This window comes from Lissotriton helveticus, chromosome 8 (genome assembly GCF_964261635.1).
Source record: "Lissotriton helveticus chromosome 8, aLisHel1.1, whole genome shotgun sequence".
NCBI lineage: Eukaryota > Metazoa > Chordata > Amphibia > Caudata > Salamandridae > Lissotriton > Lissotriton helveticus.
In genome coordinates, this window is record NC_136069.1 from 1674211836 (window position 1) to 1674230299 (window position 18464).

An 18464-nucleotide genomic window follows, 5' to 3' on the forward strand; every position below is an offset into this window, starting at 1 on the left:
AACTTCTACTGATCTAACAGTAGAACGGGTAGCACCTGTGTCCACTAGGAAAGTTACTTCTACATCATTTACTTTTCCATTCACAAACGGACCAGATTGATCTACCTCAAGAGTGACTTCAAGCACACACTCTTCTTCCTCTCTCAGGCACCGTCAGAAACTATCGTCCGACTCACTCCCACCTTCCTCCGCTGAATCCTGTTTCTGCACTGTATCTCTGCAGATTTACACTGTGTGGAAGTGGCGGTTGTGGCACCTGACTTTGCTGAGTAACTACCTGTTGCTGTAGCAGTGGTTGCTGAATTATCTCATTCTGCATCTGTGGATTCAATTATGTATTTTCGGGATTAACTCTTGGTGGATACTTACACTCTTTCTTCCAATGCCCTATCCTGCTACAATTATGACAAGGGAACTTTTTCTTAAGTTCTTCTATATTTCCTACCAATTTTTTTTTATTGAAATTACCTTTCAATTTTCCTTGACTTGCATCAGTATTTTTATTCTCTAATTGTGCTACTTGGTGTTCTGCTACCTTGACTTGCGCCCACATGGCTTTTTCTTTTAGCTTCTATTGTTTAGCTTCAATTTCATCACTACAATATTTAGCTTGCCTCAACACTTCATCTACGGTACTTGACTGCCATCCTATTAAACTATGTCTAATCATGTCTCCAATTTATGGTCTTAATCCATACACAAATCGATACACAAAATGACTTATGTCCTTTTCACTCAGTTCTTCATATCCACTGTATTGTTTAAACACCAACGGCAGTCTTTCATGAAATGAATGTACAGATTCTTTGGATTCCTGTATAGTTCTGTCTATTTTAACCCAATCTGTTTCTTGGGGTGGAATTTTATTCTTCAAAAACACTATTACTTGTTCATATTTACGCATCACCTCAGGTGATGGAGCGCCTGTTTCTTTATCACAAGGGTATTCCTCCCTCGGCCAATTTACAGTTATCTTACACTCAGTCCGCAAATCTGCTGGTACAACTATGTCAAACATTCCATCCAGATCAACCCATAGTACCTTTGAAACTTTCACAAATCGATCTACCTGTCGATACCATCCCACTGGTTTTTCTCTCAAACAGGGAAAATCATTAGTAAATGATAATTTGTCCTGTCTGGACCAGGGAACATGCACATATCCTCCTCCCAGTATCTCGCTCATAGGGAATTCATTTATTACTGTCTCTTTTTCTCTCACAGGAAATGCTAATGTGGACTTATCACTGGCTTCTTCTTTCTTCTTTGCCCATTTTATTCTCCATTTATTCACATCTCCCCATTTCCTTAGTAGCACAATTAATTCTTTCTTTGGGTTAACCTTCCTGCTGTATTCATGTTTTCAATGTCTTTTTCTGTAAAATCTACTCTGTACTATTTTTGCAATGTTTTATGTTTTGTAAAATCTACGTCTAATTCACTAGCTAATCCTTCCAGCTGGTCATGTATAGATTTTGTTTTCCAAGTAATACTTTTGCACATGAACATTATTTCATCATCTTGATATGCTTTTAATCTGTCAGTTCCGATGCTTCCAATGATTAATTCTTCCATGTCTACCTTTAGTCTAGCGACATCTAATACTTTGGGTTCACTATCTTTTACTTTTAGGGGTTTAAGTCAATCACTTAGTTCTTGCTCTGACGCACCAATTGGGGTTTGTGTTAAATCTATTTTCTCTACACTTCTTTCCGGTGTAGCAGAGTCAGATTCTGCTCCGGTTGGAATTTTGTACTGTAAACTTTGATTAAAAGTTAAATCAGGCGGTATTACGTTACTTGTTCTCCTAATTTCAGACAAAATCTGGATAAATCTTTTCTTTCACTTTTTGCAAACTCTGATTTAAAGGAATAGTCAAAGTTGGTTCTTTTATTCTCTGATTTTCGAACACTTGAATTACAGGACCTATAGTTACGGGGACTGTTACAGCTTCTGTATTTTTAGTAAGTTCTTGTATCTTTTCAGTTAATTTGTTTGTGGAACGTATATACTCAGAAGTACCTGGTTGTTCTTCAATTTGTTTCTCTATTCTAGTTACGCTTTTATGAATTTTATTACCTCGCATAGGAGTACCAGTAAGTCTAGTTTCTATCACTGGTGTATTCGAATCATATCTCATTTTCACTCTTTCGGGAATGTCCCTAAAATTTGAAAATTGTTTTGGGGTTTCGGCAAATCTATCCTCTCTTGGTGGAGCATTAGGAGTAGTCCATAAAGAACCTGGCTGATAAGGTGGTGGTCTTCTATTTAATATTTCTTCCAGCACTGCATCCTCTGAATCACTTTCTCCATAATTTTTCCTTTCTATCTCCACATTATTTCTTTTCTCAGTACATTTTCGCCCTACCGTGTCATCTACTAATCTAACCGGATACATTCCATCACACATATCTGCATTTCTCCATCGTTGCATTCTACTCTCATGTGTTTCTTCCCATAGTCCTCCTAATCTAACCTTTACTCCCCGAGGATTTTCCAACCTTTCTCGTTCCAACTCATGCATCTCATCTTCCCATTCAGCTAACGCTTCAAACTGAGTTGGTATAGGTCTCGGTTCAAGTCTGATCATTTTTTCTCTTAAATTTCGCAAAACAGCCGAATTAAAAGATCCTATTTCTGGAAATGCTACGGCACCATCATTTCTGATATATCTAGCCCAATTCTCTAACCAAATACAGGTATGATATCCAAATTTTGTCACCATGCAAGAAGCAGACGTTTTTGCCGGAGGAAGCAATTTTCCCTGTCCTGTTACTATTTCTTTGTCTGGTTTAAATACATTTTTCAATCTTTTAAACCATGAATGTTTCTACCTTTCTTCCCCATAAAAGAAATCAATTTTTCAAATAGTTTTCCTGTCTTTCAAAAGATTGCGCACTTTACTGTTGCTGCTCCGTAACACCAGCCTATCACAGCACAGTTTACACTAGCGTACCAATTAGAACAAGATACGTCTCACTAGTGCCTAATCAATTACTTTGCTGCTTTCACTGATGCACCAATCAGCCCTTACTTTGTCTTGGTCACAAGGACCAATCCCTGCGCTACACTTTTGAAGTCAGCAGTGCTCCGGCTTCTGCAGCTCTGACTGACCCCTCCTTTACAAGAATTATCGAGAAGCCGTATTTACAAGATATACAACTGAATTGGTTAGTAACTTACACAAAACAACTCCTTTCGTCTGTTTCGCTAAACAAAGTGATAGTTTCCTCAATCACACAAGTATTCTGTATTTCCAGTAGACAGCGCTTACCTCTTCTCTACCACAGAATTTTAGACTCGCTGATAAAGTAGCACATTCCTCTACCTTACCCTTCCTTCAAGCTCGGTTAAGCTCTATTACTCTCTCAGCAGTAAGTTTTAAACCAGGACATGCATTGATCCCTGTACTTGAAGGCTAAGATTTTATAGACCTTCCTCGCGATGCATTTATCCTTTCATACGTAAAGGTCCCTAACCTTGTGATATGCGACAATACCACTGCAGTATACGACGATACTACCTTTGAAACAGACTTTGCGATGTGCGACTTCACTTGCCACACTTCCTCTGCCTGCAGACAGAATAACCAGCTTCACGCAATCCTCGGAAGCCTTTTCAGGACTACATATAGCATAATACGAACTCAACAGATGTTAGTCATAATTCTACACATTAACTTCTATATATATCACCTTATACATTATCCTAGCTAATTCTATAGCAATCTATGCTCTGCTACCAAGTTAAGTTACAGATGCAGCGCTACTCCGGAAATAATATCTAAAGTCCTCATCACCTTTTCCTAAAGTCACAATGTATTAATTTATTCATCAGTGGGGCCCATAACACTGAAATCACTTACGCACTTTCTCTCTAATTCATGGATTGGTGAGATTCAAAGGAGAGCAGCTGAATCATAGCGGAGTGGCTAAATTAATCCTAACTATTTATAATATATACATCTGCAGTCTAAATTCATTTACCATGGGTCTATTACTTAAAACAACTTATTCAGGCACACCACCATTCTATTTGTCGATGAATCTGCTAGTAAAAATTAGGCTAAGGATGAACAAGACCAGCTTAATTCTTCATTTATCTAATTTTTATTTAGAGAAGATTCTTTGTCATGACTTAATTTTATTCACACAGTTTATTATAACTAAGTTCAAGATTTTACTTTCACATATATTTCAAACATGTATTTATTAAATTAAAGCTCAGAAATAAAACATTTATTTAAGTTCAAAGGACATTAATATTAGCAAGAAACATAATAGTTCCCCAAGCTCATCTTTCTATCTCTCTAACTATCAAAAATCAAAAAATTCAAATTCAATAACTATCAACCTCACCTAAAGACTCTGTTCCCATTCAGGCTAATCTCAAATTTATAGACAATAGACAGAGTTCTTATGCATCAGGATTCAATCAGCATTCCGGCAGCATGTCAGGATACAAAGATGGAATTGGAAAAGAGAGAGTTTTTTCTTTCATAGGAACGCACTCTTTTATACCCTTTTTCACTGACTAAACTATCTCATTTTTATACCATTTAGGGTCCAAATCTTTTCTGATTGGCTTCTCCAAGGGGTGGAAGAGCATAACCTCATCATCTTATTGTTCGACTTCCGCAGCATCAGCAAAAATGAATATGACTATTGTCCCTATAAAGTCCACCTCATCTGTGTCCCTTACTTTGCTATATTCATATAAGTTCTCACGGTTTCAACACAGACTTCCATTTTGTTGGCAGTCATTCAGGGTTTCGAGATGAAATGTCCTTTAACTTCTAGTACAGGCACAGGCCATTCATGCTTGATTACAGCATCTCTCAGTTTGGCGCAGGCGCACTGTCCTTCAGTCACTGAGTCATGGAAAACGTCCATGTTTTAGTAGGCCTCACAGGCCCACACGGGAACTATTATAGAATCAAACACAAATAGCTGTTAATTATTGAATTAATGCCCTTTCTGTTTACCTCCCCCTTTTCTAAGGTATCGCTGTTAGTCATTACCTAGCAAATAAAGCTACATTTATGCATGATATGCACACCTGTCTCCAACCCTTTGCCACAGATATGTAAACAAAAAAGCACATTCATGCCACTTTGGTTAATTTATAGCTGCTTATTAGTTTAGGACATGACGAAATCACTTAGTTAATTATGATCGCAACATAAGCAAAATTAGTTTCCCACGTGTACTTGTGTATGTGCAAATTTATTTTTGGTTGATTAATATCACAAACCACTCAATTAGTTCATATTACTGTTATGAAAGAGTGATTTCACGAGGGGTATACAAAATTTAGTTTCTTCCCTCGCTCCATCAACACCATGTCTAGTTGTCTGAAAATAGCCTAATTTTGATCAAATGCTGTCTTTTGTGTCTGTTGATGTGTGGTTGTCTCTGAAGGGCAGCGCCTGACTGCTCACGTCCACCTGTCCCTGTGATGTAGCTCCTCCCTTCAATACCTGCCCTTTTTCCCTCAGGATAAATATGGACACTGAAGGTCAACCACAAACCCCGGAAGGGAACCAGGAGAAGCACGTCACTGAGGATGCACCCGATACCTCTGTGAACCTTCCTCTCAAAGACCTCGGAAACAAGAGAGCAAAGGTGAGTGATGGCTGAGGGGCCAACGCTTGTCACTGACACGGCCAGCTCTGGCTCGAGGCAGCCCTGTGCAGAAGGCACGAGCCAAATCAGAATTAAGGGCACCATATGAATCTCGAAAGCTGCTAAAATTCCCCATATGCTGGAATGAGAAGGATGGTCCCAACTGTTAAAACACAATAATAATGAAGAAGAAAGAAATAGAGGCCCATGAAGCATATGTAACGCCAGGCAAATGTGGCCTCTATTCAAATTACAAGGGCATCCTCTGTGCGCTTAGAAGCCAGGGACCAACAGGTACTGAGGGAATAACCTTGAGTGAGAAGTGACAAGATGAACGGTCATTATGTGTGTGAATCTCAGGCACCTGAAGCCAACCTGGCTGCAGTGTGCGGATCCTGAGCATCAGATGCAGAACATTCCGTGCCTTCAGTGTAGACTCAGCGCATCAAAGTGCAGAGGTGCTGGTGAGAAGGGTGAGGTATGATGAACGGCAGGGATCAATCCGCAGAGAGTCAGTGAGGTATGAGGAGCACCAAGGATCAATCAGCAGAGAGTCGGTGAGGTATGATGAACGCCAGGGACCAATCAGCAGAGAGTCAGTGAGGTTTAATGACACCAGGGACCAATCCGCAGAGAGTCAGTGAGGTATGATGAGCGCCAGGGACCAATCAGCAGAGAGTCAGTGAGGTATGATGAACGCCAGGGACCAATCAGCAGAGAGTCAGTGAGGTATGATGACACCAGGGACCAATCAGCAGAGAGTCAGTGAGGTATGATGAAGGCCAGGGACCAATCAGCAGAGAGCCAGTGAGGTATGATGATGCCAGGAACCAATCAACAGAAAGTCAGTGAGGTATGATGAACGCCACTGACCTACCAGCAGAGAGTCAGTGAGGTATGATGTCGCCAGGGACCAATCAGCAGAGAGTCGGTGAGGTATGATGAACGCCAGGGACCAATCAGCAGAGAGTCAGTGAGGTATGATGACACCAGGGACCAATCAGCAGAGAGTCAGTGAGGTATGATGAAGGCCAGGGACCAATCAGCAGAGAGCCAGTGAGGTATGATGATGCCAGGAACCAATCAGCAGAAAGTCAGTGAGGTATGATGAACGCCACTGACCAATCAGCAGCGAGTAAGTGAGGTATGATGAACCCCAGGGACCAATCAGCAGAGAGTCAGTGAGGTATGACAATGCAAGGGGCCAATCAGCAAAGAGTCAGTGTGGTATGATGAACGCCAGGGACCAATCAGTAGAGAGTCAGTGAGGTATGATGAACTCCAAGGACCAATCAGCAGAGAGTCAGTGAGGTATGATGAACGCCAAGGACCAATCAGCAGAGAGTCAGTGAGGTATGATGAACCCCAGGGACCAATCAGCAGAGAGTCAGTGAGGTATGATGAACGCCAGGTACCAATCAGCAGAGAGTCAGTGCCCTATGATGTGATAGAGCACCAGTCACTTCACACTGTCCCCATCAATGAACTTCAAAGTATCTGCCATCTGACTTGGGGGCTCCGTCAGGAGGTGTGGAGGTGGGCATGCTGTAGTCTGCCCCACTACTGCCCTGGAGAGACAACTAGAGATGCAAGCAGTGAACATACACCACTTATCTTTATACTTTAAATCTTAAGACTCAAGAAATAACATCTCCCCACATAAACCCAATATACTCATATCGATAGACTTGGACTAACGGCCTTGCGCTGACCCCCTTCTTACTTGCCCTCACCCTCCCCTCCCCCTGTCCCCTCTGCCCCTCCTGTGCTGTCTGCCCTGTCTGTATACTACCTTAACACCAGGTCAGCAGTTAAGCACTGTCACGAACTTTTCATCCTATTGGACACACACAAACCAGATCTCTTATTTCTTACAGAGACATGGTTTTGCGACAATTCCCTTCCCTCTCTGCTAACTGCCCTTCCCGCTGCTTACTATGCCCTGCGTGCCGACCGACCATCTGGCAAAACGGGAGGTGGCGTCACCCTGATTGCCCGCAGACAATTCTACTTCCAGCCGTTAAAGTTTTCCGCTTTCGGACCATCAGACTTTTTAGTGGCCCGTTCACTGTCTTTTCAGGCACCTCTCACCTGCCTGCTCATGTACCGTCCCCCCCAACCGTCTCAACTCTTTCTCCCCGGTTTCCAAGACCTAGTGGCCACCCTAGCAGTTAACAACTCCTCTATCCTGATACTAGGAGATTTCAACTTCTGGCCCTCTGATCGAGCAGAATGTGCGACCTCCAAAGAATTCTCGGACACCCTCTGTTCCCTCAACTTTATCTCCACGTTCATTCCCCCACCCACAATCAGGGCCACATCCTGGATCAAATTTGGTCCCTAAATTGCCCTATAGCCTCGTTGTCTATTTCCCCCTGCACCTGGTCCGACAATTTTTACTGTCCTTTTCCCTACGCCTTAGCCCAGTCACCAAGCCTTTTCTCCCCAAAAACATCTGGGCGCGCTCTTGGAACAAGGTGGATCTGCCCGCTCTTTCCACAACACTCCTTGCATCCAGCCCGGACCTTCACGGGCTGTCATCCTCATCACAAGACGACTCTATCAACATCTGGCTCCTATCAGGCTGCGACCCGGTCGCTCCCCTCAGGCGGGTGTCCTCTAGACGTATGAATGACGCCAAACGCTGGTTTAACGAGGAACTCAAGGCACTGAAACTCACTGTACGCCAGGCCGAGCGGGCCTGGAGACGAAACTACTGCCCTGACCTTAAAAACCAGTATACCATCCTCCTGTATCAATACAAAAAATCAATTCTGACCACAAAGACTGCCTACTTTTCCTCCAAAATCATAGCCGCTGAAAACAAGCCCAGAGAAATCTTCTCTATCATCCACGACCTTGCCTACTCAGACAGAGCCACCCTCAAACCCACCCCCTCCCAGGCTTTATGCGATTCTCCTAATTCTTATTTTCTGGACAAAATCTCCAACATTAAAGCCAATATCCCTTCTCCCCCCCCCTCCTTTGTTGACCCTCACTGTCCACCGGTCAGTGCACGCCTTGATTCTTTCCCTCTCCTGACAGAGGAGGACTTTCTTTCTCTTCTCCCTCTGGTCAAATTATTATTATTATTATTAAATGCTTTTGTAGCGCGCTCTATTACTAACAAAATAGTATCCTGGCGCGATGAAGGCACAGCAGTATTGACAGAGAGCAGATATCTGCAGACACTAAATCAGGCTCACCTCTAGACCCCTGCCCTGCACGCATCCTGAGACACACCTACTCGGTCTGTACGCAGCCCCCTCTTAAATTCCTCAACAGCTCACTGTCCCAGGGCACGGTTATTCCATCCTTAAAATCGGCCATCATTGTCCCTATCCTCAAAAAACCCGGCGCCGACCCCTCCTCTCTCACTAACTACCGCCCCATCTCCCTCCTGCCCTTTCTAGGGAAGGTGCTGGAGCCCCATGTCACCAGAGCGCTCAGCTCCTATGTGGAGGAAAATGATGTGTTAGCTCCCCGTCAGGCCGGTTTTCGCCCCGCACACTCCACGGAATCCGTAGTGCTGTCGGTCCTTGACAACCTCAGAGAGGGCATGGACACCAACCACCCCCAGGCCCTGGTCCTTCTCGACCTCTCCACCGCTTTTGACACGGTTGATCATGCCACCTTACTCTCTCGTGTCGGAGCGGCAGGGGTCGGGGGTTCTGCCTTGGTTTGGCTGTCCTCCTTCCTGAGGGACCGCACCCAAGCTGTTCGCCTGGGCGACCACTCGGCGGACTTCCGGAAGGTCCAATGCGGGGTCCCCCAGGGCTCTTCCCTTTCCCCTCTGTTATTTAATATGTACATCGCCCCCCTTATTTTTGCCCTTCAGCAAATGGAGGTCTCCGTATACAATTATGCGGATGATCTCCAGCTTATTTTCTCCTTGTCTTCCTCCCCTGAGTCCATGGCGAACTTCCAATCCATTATGATCTTTATCCGGGACTGGATGAATTACAACCACCTGAAGTTAAACCCAGACAAAAGTGAGCTAGTTCTGACAGGTGGTTGCTCCAGTCCCTGGACCCCTCTCTTTTGGCCCCCTTCCCTAGGTCTTCCTTCCCCCCCCTCTTCCGCTGTGAAAACTCTGGGGATCAAACTTAACAACCAACTCACTATGCACTCCCAGGTTAGCTTTGTGGTTTCTTCCTCCTTTCTCTCACTCCGCACTATCCGCAAAGTTTCCCGTTTCTTTTGCTTTTTCCGCCCTGAAACTCATTGTCCTGGCGATGGTAATCTCTCGCTTAGATTACGGCAACGCGCTATACTGTGGCATGCCTGCCTACAGTATGCGACGACTGCAGTTGGTCCAAAACCAGGCTGCCCGCCTGGTCCACAATCAGGCCAAATTCCACTATGTCACCCCGCTCCTAAAGTCCTTGCACTGGCTCCCCATTCGTGAAAGAGTTCAGTTCAAGTTAGGATGCATTATCTTTCAGGCCCGAGCTGGCGTAGCCCCTGCTTTCATCACCTCGGAAATCAAAGCCTACGCCCCCGCCAGAGAATTACGTTCATCCACTCAACATTTGCTGACAGTTCCCCGCTTCAGGCGGAAAAAGTGGGGGGGCACAACATTTTCCACACTTGCCACTGCCTTTTGGAACTCTCTTCCCGCCACCTTAAATCTTCCACTCTTTATCCTCAGTTTCGTAAGGCGCTCAAAACCGTGCTCTTTTCACAATTTCCCATCATAATTGCCCTATCTCCCCCCCTCCTCCCCGCCCCTTCTACCCCCCTTGAGCTCTGCTTCTGCACAGCGCCATGAAACCGCCAGGTGTACGTGCGCTCTATAAATGTTTTAAACTCAAACTCAAACTCAAACTCCTTAGACAGGCATGACAACAGAAAGCCAGACTCTGAGCCAGCCAAAGCTATATAACTCAGAGGTAGGAACAATAAGTATTAATAGATAAATGTTTTTTTTTAAGTGCCTTTTAAATTCTATCAAAAGAATGACAAGCTCAAGAAGGTTGACAAATGGACCTGAGCCTCTATGAAGCAGTGGACATTATTGGTGTTGACAAAGATGCATCAGGTGCCATATGATGCATGCGCCCCAGGGGCACAACTGGCGTTCCGGGGCGCTTTGGTATTGCAGACACTTGTGCCGCCCCTTTTGCAGCACAGGTGCTATCATTAGAGAGTGTTCCCTTATTTGCATGGGGTTGTGGCCCTATGCAAATGAGGGAAAGTCTTTGCCTCTGTGCCTGCACTGTATTGCTGATGTGGGCGCAGAGGCAAACACGCCTTTAGAAGGTGCACTAAAAGTGCAGCACAGAAGGTGGTGTCCTTTCACTGGGCCTTCTACATGCAGCCCTCTGAGGGCATGAAAGTGGATACCATGAAGCTACCAGACATCCCCTTGCATGCAGGTGATGCCACTCACTGCACTCATCAGCAATGGGATCTCAATCGCTATTAAAAAGTGCAGGCAGGGGAGGCGTGGCCGGGCAAGGTGGCCGAGCAGATGTGAACTGCTTCGGCTCCCGGTCCGCGCGCTACCTGGCGCGGAATTGTAGCTGGTATTCGCGCACGGAATCAGCAGTGCGGCACAGCCCCTGACAGCGGAAGATGTGGGGCGCGGCAGACAGCCGTTTTCACTGAGTTTTGGGGTCTGGGGGCCCCGGATGTGGTGAGTCTGAGTTGGCGAGCGCGGCCAGTACAAAATGGTGGCCGCGACTCGGGTCTGACGAGCCACCCGAGACACTGCGTGTCGGAGCTGGAGCGGCAGCAGTGGCCAAACGGAGAACATGTGGTTATACCAGCGGTGCCGGTGTCTCCTGGCTCGAGTGCGGAGTTAGTGATTCTGGCACCGCTCTGAAGGATGAGCCCTTACATGGCACCTGACCCCAAGATGGTGGCCGCGGCGGCTCCCAGCAGCGCGGGAGCCCCGTAAACGGTTGTGTTTGTCAGCACTATTCCCTGGGGCACAGCAAGAGAACGGACAGCTGAGAAGGCCTGGGGCCCCCTCCTGGCGAAACAGGATACGTGCCATGGTGGTAGAGGTGGAGAGAAAGCAGGAGATTTACCAGCTGGCCCCCCACGAGTGAGTCGATACTACCTCCCTGGGCACAGGGCGCTTTTCGGCTTCCCCCTACAACTTGGGCAAGAGGAGGGGCCCGACACACTGGCCAGGGCGCTCATCAGGTGCGGAGGGGCACCGGTGAAGGTGTGGGACTGGTCTTCGCGACCCCAGACGGAGTCTTTTTACACCTGGAGTCTAGCTACCGCCTGGGTCTCTTGAGGGGGGCCCTCCCTATGCCGCAGAAGAAAGGTACCAATAAGGGGACCAGCAAGGTGTCAGACTTCTTCGCCGCCGCCGAGACCCGACCCGCACTGAAGGGTAACTCCGACAAGTCGACGATGGCCCTCTCTAACACATACCTGCTTTCCATGTTCAGGACTTCAAGTCAGAACTCTGTTCTGAATTAGGCCAGGACATTAAATCCTCCATGGACCAACTGCGCACCGACTTGTCGGAGCGTCTGACATCTCTCCAGCAGGATGTGGACTCAGTGGGCACCAGAGTCCTGGACCTAGAACCGCAATACCAGGAGCTCAAGCAATTGGTGGGGGACTGCAAGACGGACGTTCAGTCTCTTAAGGAGCAACTTTTACAGTTGCAGCTTAAGGCCGAGGACTTGGAGAACTGCGTACGACAGGAGAACATCCGCGTCCGTGACCTGGAGGAGGGCGCTGAGGGGTCTGACTTGGAGGCATTCACGGAGGGGCTCTTCACTGAAATCCTGAGCCCCCGGGTCCACAAAATCAAGCTGGACAGAGTACATAGAGTGGGCCCACTGCAGAAGGACGATAAGAAGAGACCCCGGGATGTGCTGGCGAAGTTCTATTCCTACAAAGCTAAAGAGGCGGTTCTGCAGGCGGCCAGGGCGAAAGATTCCATATCCTTCCAGAACTTCTGCACCATCTTCCAAGATGTTGCACCGGCCACACTGACGCGCAGACAGACGATGAGGCCCATCACGACCAAGCTCCAGGAGGATGGTTTCAGATATCGGTGGACTTACCCCTTGGGTCTCAGCTTCGAATTTCGCAACAAACGACGTCATGTCACCGATCTACAGAGCGGTTTGCAGCTGTTGGGCCTCGCCTCCGACGATGGAGGAGGCTCGACCCTGGAGGCCTCTGGGATTCCGGCAAAAGGCGCACCCCTGGAATCCGCTTGGGTGCCGAACTCAAGGCGAGGCCGCCGCTGACTAATCCTGAGGGCTGCTGTCTGATTGTGAGTATAGCTGTCCTCATGGGAGATCACTGCCGAGTCCCAGGCTGCCACCCCTGGGCCGCGTGGCTCCCCAGGTGCCAACAACTGCTGCGGTGGAGGTGAGCCTTTGTACACTACTGGTTCCTTGTTGGGACCCTCCCATGGTATTAGGACTTCCTCTCTTAATAGGGGTATCTGGGGGCTCATGCTTGGGCCCCAGTGACTAAGTGCAACGTCCGGTTCCCTGCGGGGGCTTAGACTCACCCCCGGGCCTTGCCGGGGGGCTCAGGGGTGGTCATTATTTTGTGCTCTTTAGCGCAATGGCACTGAATTTTTTTGAATGTTTGAGCTGGGTTTTACGTCGCCTAATTGAAAGTTGAATGTTACTGTGCAGACTGATATGTGTTGGTTCCATTTAGATCTCTCAACAAGGTGGGGTGCGGACTGGGTCCCAGGACCCGTAGTCCCCCCGTATCTATGTGTGGGCATAGTCGCCCTACACTACGAGGGAGCATTAGGTTCAATTTTTTGTACTGGTTTTCTCTTTTTTGGGTTGTGTTGGGGACAGGGGGAGGGATCGGGGGATGTGGTGGTAGCAGGGGATTGGTAACTTATGGCTATGCTGCGATTGTGAGGTCTTTGCAAACATGGAGGGGCTGGGAGGAGGAACCTGGAGAGAAGGGAGGATACGAGGGAGAGGGGTCATTCATCAGACATAGGCTGCCCCAGGATGCACCAGAGACTGTAGGGGGGATGGAGGCCGGGAGATTCAGTCACATGATAGCCCTTTTGGGTCAGTTGGTAGGGGCTCCCCCTGACGCGCATCGTCCTTGGGTACATCGCTGATGCCACTAACTATAGGGACATGGAATGTTAAGGGGCTGAACTCTCCCCAGAAGCGCCAAAAGATCTGGAAATATATCATCGACCACCAGTTGGATATAGTGGGCCTCCAGGAGACCCATCTGACCAAATCAGACGCCGCCCGCCTTAAACACAAACAATTCCCGCTCATTTATAGGTCCTCTGCCACTACAAAGCACAGAGGGGTGGCCCTTATGTTCCGCTCTGCCTTGCACTTTCAGCCTATGGGAATTCAGAGTGACAAAGAGGGACGCTGGGTCATGGTGAAGGGATTACTGCGGGGCAGACTATGTACTTTTCTTGTAGTGTACGCACCCAACACTGGCCAGAATGGGTTCCTCCAAGTCCTCTTGGGGAAAGTAAAGGATTTTGCTGAGGGGCCTCTGATTATCATGGGGGACTTCAACTTAGTGTGGCAAAAAGACTTAGATAGCACGCACCCTCAGCGGTCTGACATGGGCTCGTTCTCATCTGACATGCAACAGACGATTCAAGACATGGGCCTTTTTGATGCATGGCGGACCCTATACCCCCAATCCAGAGACTACACTTTTTTCTCCCACGTCCATTGCACCTACTCCCGGTAAGACTACTTATTTCTCAGCCAGTCCCTCCGAGGGGATCTCCGCAAGGCTAAGATTTTTCCGTTGTCCGTCTCAGACCATAGCCTACTCGCGGTGTGCCTGCATTGGGGCGTGAAGGATCAGACCTGCCCTAGATGGTATTTTCCCGGCATCCTTGGTACGGGACAAAACCTCACGCGACACTTTGAGGGGAGCTATTAATGAGTTTTTTGCTCTTAACGACCCGGGGACACTTCAATCTTCACCACCTGGGACGCCTTTAATGCGTGCTTTTGTGGGCATTGCTTAGCCATGAATGCTGCTCTCAACAGACAGTGAGCTCGCAAAAGGGAGCAATTAGAGGAGGAGCTGTCCACCCTAGAGAAAGTGCACAAGGCGAATCCCTCTAGACAAGCCCTACGTCAGCTGACTGCGTTCAGAGGTAAACTTAGGGCGCATTACACTAACAGGGCGGAATACACTCTGCTGAAATTGCGATGTCTCTCTTACTTCCAGGGTAATAAAGACAACTACGGGACAAGAGGGAGAAGGAATATGTTGGGGGAATCCAGGATGCTCAGGTGGAATTGACGCACGAGGATGGAACTATCGCTGAGCTTTTTGGCGCCTTCTACAAAAACCTGTATTCGGGGGACTCTCTTGATCCCTCTGAGCAAAGTGAGTACTTGCAGAACCTGCCGTTGCCCCAGGTATTGACAGAATGGAATGAGACGCTTTCTGCTCCCTTCACTAGGGAAGAAGTGTTGTCAGCATTAAGGCTTTGAAACCACATAAGGCTCCGGGGACGGACGGCGTCTGTGGAAATTACTGAGCCTAGAGCGGATGGCAGACATCTTCTTGGATGATTTTAAGAACTTTGAATTCCGCTGGGGCCCACTGGTCGCTTTCCTCTCCAAGGGTCTTCCATCTGCAGTGTGCCCGGCTAGCATTAGAGCCCTTCACCTCTTCCAATTGTGAGTCCCTGTCACCCAGCGTCCTTGACCTCAGTCCTATGCAAGTTGCTACCACCACTGGGGTGGGGGGAGGGTTCTGGGGAGGGTGGGGTTTTGTATTTCGTTGTTATTTGTATGTTTAAGCTTTCTTTTCATTCCCGTCATGACAATGCCCGCGGGGGAACTGACGCGGGGCAACTATCCGACTGCCATAACGCACTGTGGTGGCTATTAATAGGTGTCTTGGGATGGTAGACCGCTGTCTATGCCGATTAGAGGGCGACCGCCCTGAACTTTCGCACCGTCTCCACCCCACTTGGCAAGCCATTGTTACTCCCTATATATGACAGAAACTGTATCCTCCAGTGAGCTACCTGGTGTGATAGGGGTCCAGCTTCCTTGAAGTTCCAGCCAGCCCTGACATGTTACCCTGGGGCTTTGACTTCTATTTTACCCCCTGCGTGGGATGATGTGCGGGTTTGTCGCATGTTTTTTTTTTGCTTGTAATGCTAATAAACATACCCTTGACAAAAAAAAAGTGCAGGCAGGTTGGTGTCTGCACAGAGAAATACGTAGTAGATTTGCAACAGCTGCTCCATATTTCTTTTGAATGTACTGCCCTGTGGTCAGCTCAAGATCGTGGCTGCCCTGAGGGCAGCGCATTCATCCTGATAGGGTGCACTTTCCATATTTGTATCCGTGCACCTCCTTTAAGGTGCGCTGTGGCGCAAACATTGAAACTGTGTCCTATCTGTAATGCGAGCCCTGATATTGTTGCTTCAGCAAACCCCTAGTTTAAAGATATTCAGAGATTGATATCCACCTCACATCTCTAGGGCAAAATGAGACAGTAACATGTAGGACATATCTTGGATTAACAGATGTATAATTAAAAAGACTGAATATCAATTCAAAGTCTGCCTGAGATGGTGGCTTGTAAATTCATTCTGATTCAGCATTGGCCTGTTGGACGATTCTTTTTAATCTCCCTGTTAGACCTGTCAGCCTTAAGTGGTCTTCCCCCAAACTGTTTGCCTGCTGAGCTCTTCTTTTTGATGATTCCTTTCATTTTCTTTAAGACTTTGAGCATTTTACTACTGCTGACCAGTGCTAAAGTGCACATGTTTCTCCCCTAAACATGGTTTACTTGGATGTATCCACAATTGGGATGTTTAATGTACCGGTAAATCCCTAGTAGAGTGCACTACCTGTGCCCAGGGCCAGTAAATCAAATGCTACTTTTGGGCCTACGGCACTGATTGTGCCCCCCACACAAGTAGCCCTTTGAACATATCACAGCAGAGACTGTGCATGCAGTTTTACTTCCATATCAACTTGATATTTAAAACTGCTTGCAAAGCCTCAAACTCCCCTTTTATTACACATACGTTACCCTTATGGTAGGCCCTTGGTAGCCCATAGGGCAAGGTGCTGTGCAATGTTCCCTCAAATTTATTTCCTCTGTGTGCAGCAGTGTAAGGTCTCTGTGCTGCCCGGGACCCGATGGATTGCCGGTTGAGTATTATCTGGCACATGCTGCAACCCTGCTTCCGGCACTTTCGGAAACCCCTTGGGCGCGGCCGCGATTCTGCGCCTGTGCGGCAGTTTTATTGAGTGGGCGGGTTCATGACGGCCCCCAGCCATCATCAGCACACTCCCACCGTGATGCATGACGGCAGGAAGGGGTTAAAGGCCCGTGACCTGGTAGAGCTTCAAACACTTATCAGAGAAGCAGTTATACTTATGCTTCGAAAGCCAGGCAAGGATTCGGTGGGTCCAGGGTCATATAGGCCTCTTTCCATGCTGAGCCTGGATGTAAAACTCCTCACAAAGGTCCTAGCGCTTCGCTGGGGTGGGTTATTACACATTTGTTGAGTGAGGATCAATGTGGTTTTGTGCCAGGAACGGGATTACACATGAACCTAAGGAGGCTGTTTCACATGATGCATTAGACATGGGAGTCTGTATTCCGAGCTGCTTTGGAATCATTAGATATAGAGAAGGCTCTGACACACTGTCTTGGCTGTATCTGTGGGAAGTCCTGACTTCAATGTGCCAACTGGGGGTACAAAGGTACAGTTTTGGGAAAGAACACATGCTCTGGGAGCCTGATTGGCAGGGTCCCAGGTCACAGCAAGTCACATTGCATCAAGTGTCAGGCAAAAAGTGGGGGTAATCATGCAAAACAGGGCTATTCCTTACACAGAGGAAATGACCATTTACATTTATGGTGCTCCCTCCCTCAGTACTCTAGCATTTATAAATCTGGCACATTTTATGCCCTCCTCTGGTGGAGCTTTAGGGAAATGGGTCTAAGTGGCCTTGACAAAGCTGAACCCTGCTGAAGCCCTACTAATGGACTTGTTTAAATCCAGATTACAAAATGTGGCTATTAATGTGATCCTTTCTTTCAAAACATTTAACAAACAGCTGTAGTCTCGTCTTGCAGCTCCATTTCACCAGGGAGGACAAATCTGTCTTTTAATATAGAAGGAAAGAATATTAATCTAATATTGAATTTGCGTTTCAGAGTGTGATTACACAGAGTTGTGGGGTTTTTCACTGATACATAAAGCATAAGTGTGAGGAGGCCACTGGAGCACCCTCCGTAGGTCTCACTGTGAACTGCCATGTTTGTATGAGACCTCATGGTATCAGTGCTTCAGAAACCTCCATCCAAGCAATAGTAAGGGTATAGCGGACTTGGCTCCTCCCTCTTCATGCATTGGCTTCCATGGGTTGATCATGATTTTGATTATGCTAAATTGCACACCTGTCTTTCTCCTAACAATAGGCGCTCAGGATCTTTTATTTACCTCTATAAGCGGTGGGGGGGAAAAGCACTTCATAACAGAATGGCGATATCATACCTGAAAGCACCACAGATTCCGAGTTTAGGTTTGTCAATTTATTATAAGGCTAAGAATAATAAGATGTAGACACATCATACGATTAGCATGTATAGATATAGGAAAATAAATACAGAGCTGTTTCTCTGAATATAAGTAATTCGGCATAACAAGAATTCAATGGTGAATTCGAGGATCAGGATGCAGCTCAGAATAAAAGCAGAGTCTAAATCCCTTTTCATTCGAAAATTAAACAAATCTTTCCCTACACTATACTAATAGGAGATACTACCTAATACCCTTCTGTTAGAACTGGCTATTTCTGGTAGGCTAAGGCTGGCGCCAAAGCCAGGCAGAAAGCACTATTCTAGTCAGGGCAATGG

The 18464-nt window shown here is 47.0% G+C and overlaps 1 protein-coding gene across 4 annotated transcripts in view; it reads left to right on the plus strand.

Annotated features, from left to right (window-relative positions):
• LOC144773619 (transient receptor potential cation channel subfamily M member 2-like) overlaps positions 1-18464 on the plus strand; it is a 1811195-nt gene that overhangs the window by 210617 nt on the left and 1582114 nt on the right. For all 4 annotated transcript variants that reach the window (XR_013600034.1, XM_078658765.1, XM_078658766.1 and 1 more), the window contains one exon: positions 5498-5624. Coding sequence is in view for 3 of the 4 variants with exons in the window: in XM_078658765.1 (XP_078514891.1) it covers positions 5498-5624 (127 nt within the window). In the remaining variant the exon portion in view is untranslated. The remainder of the gene's footprint in view (positions 1-5497; positions 5625-18464) is intronic.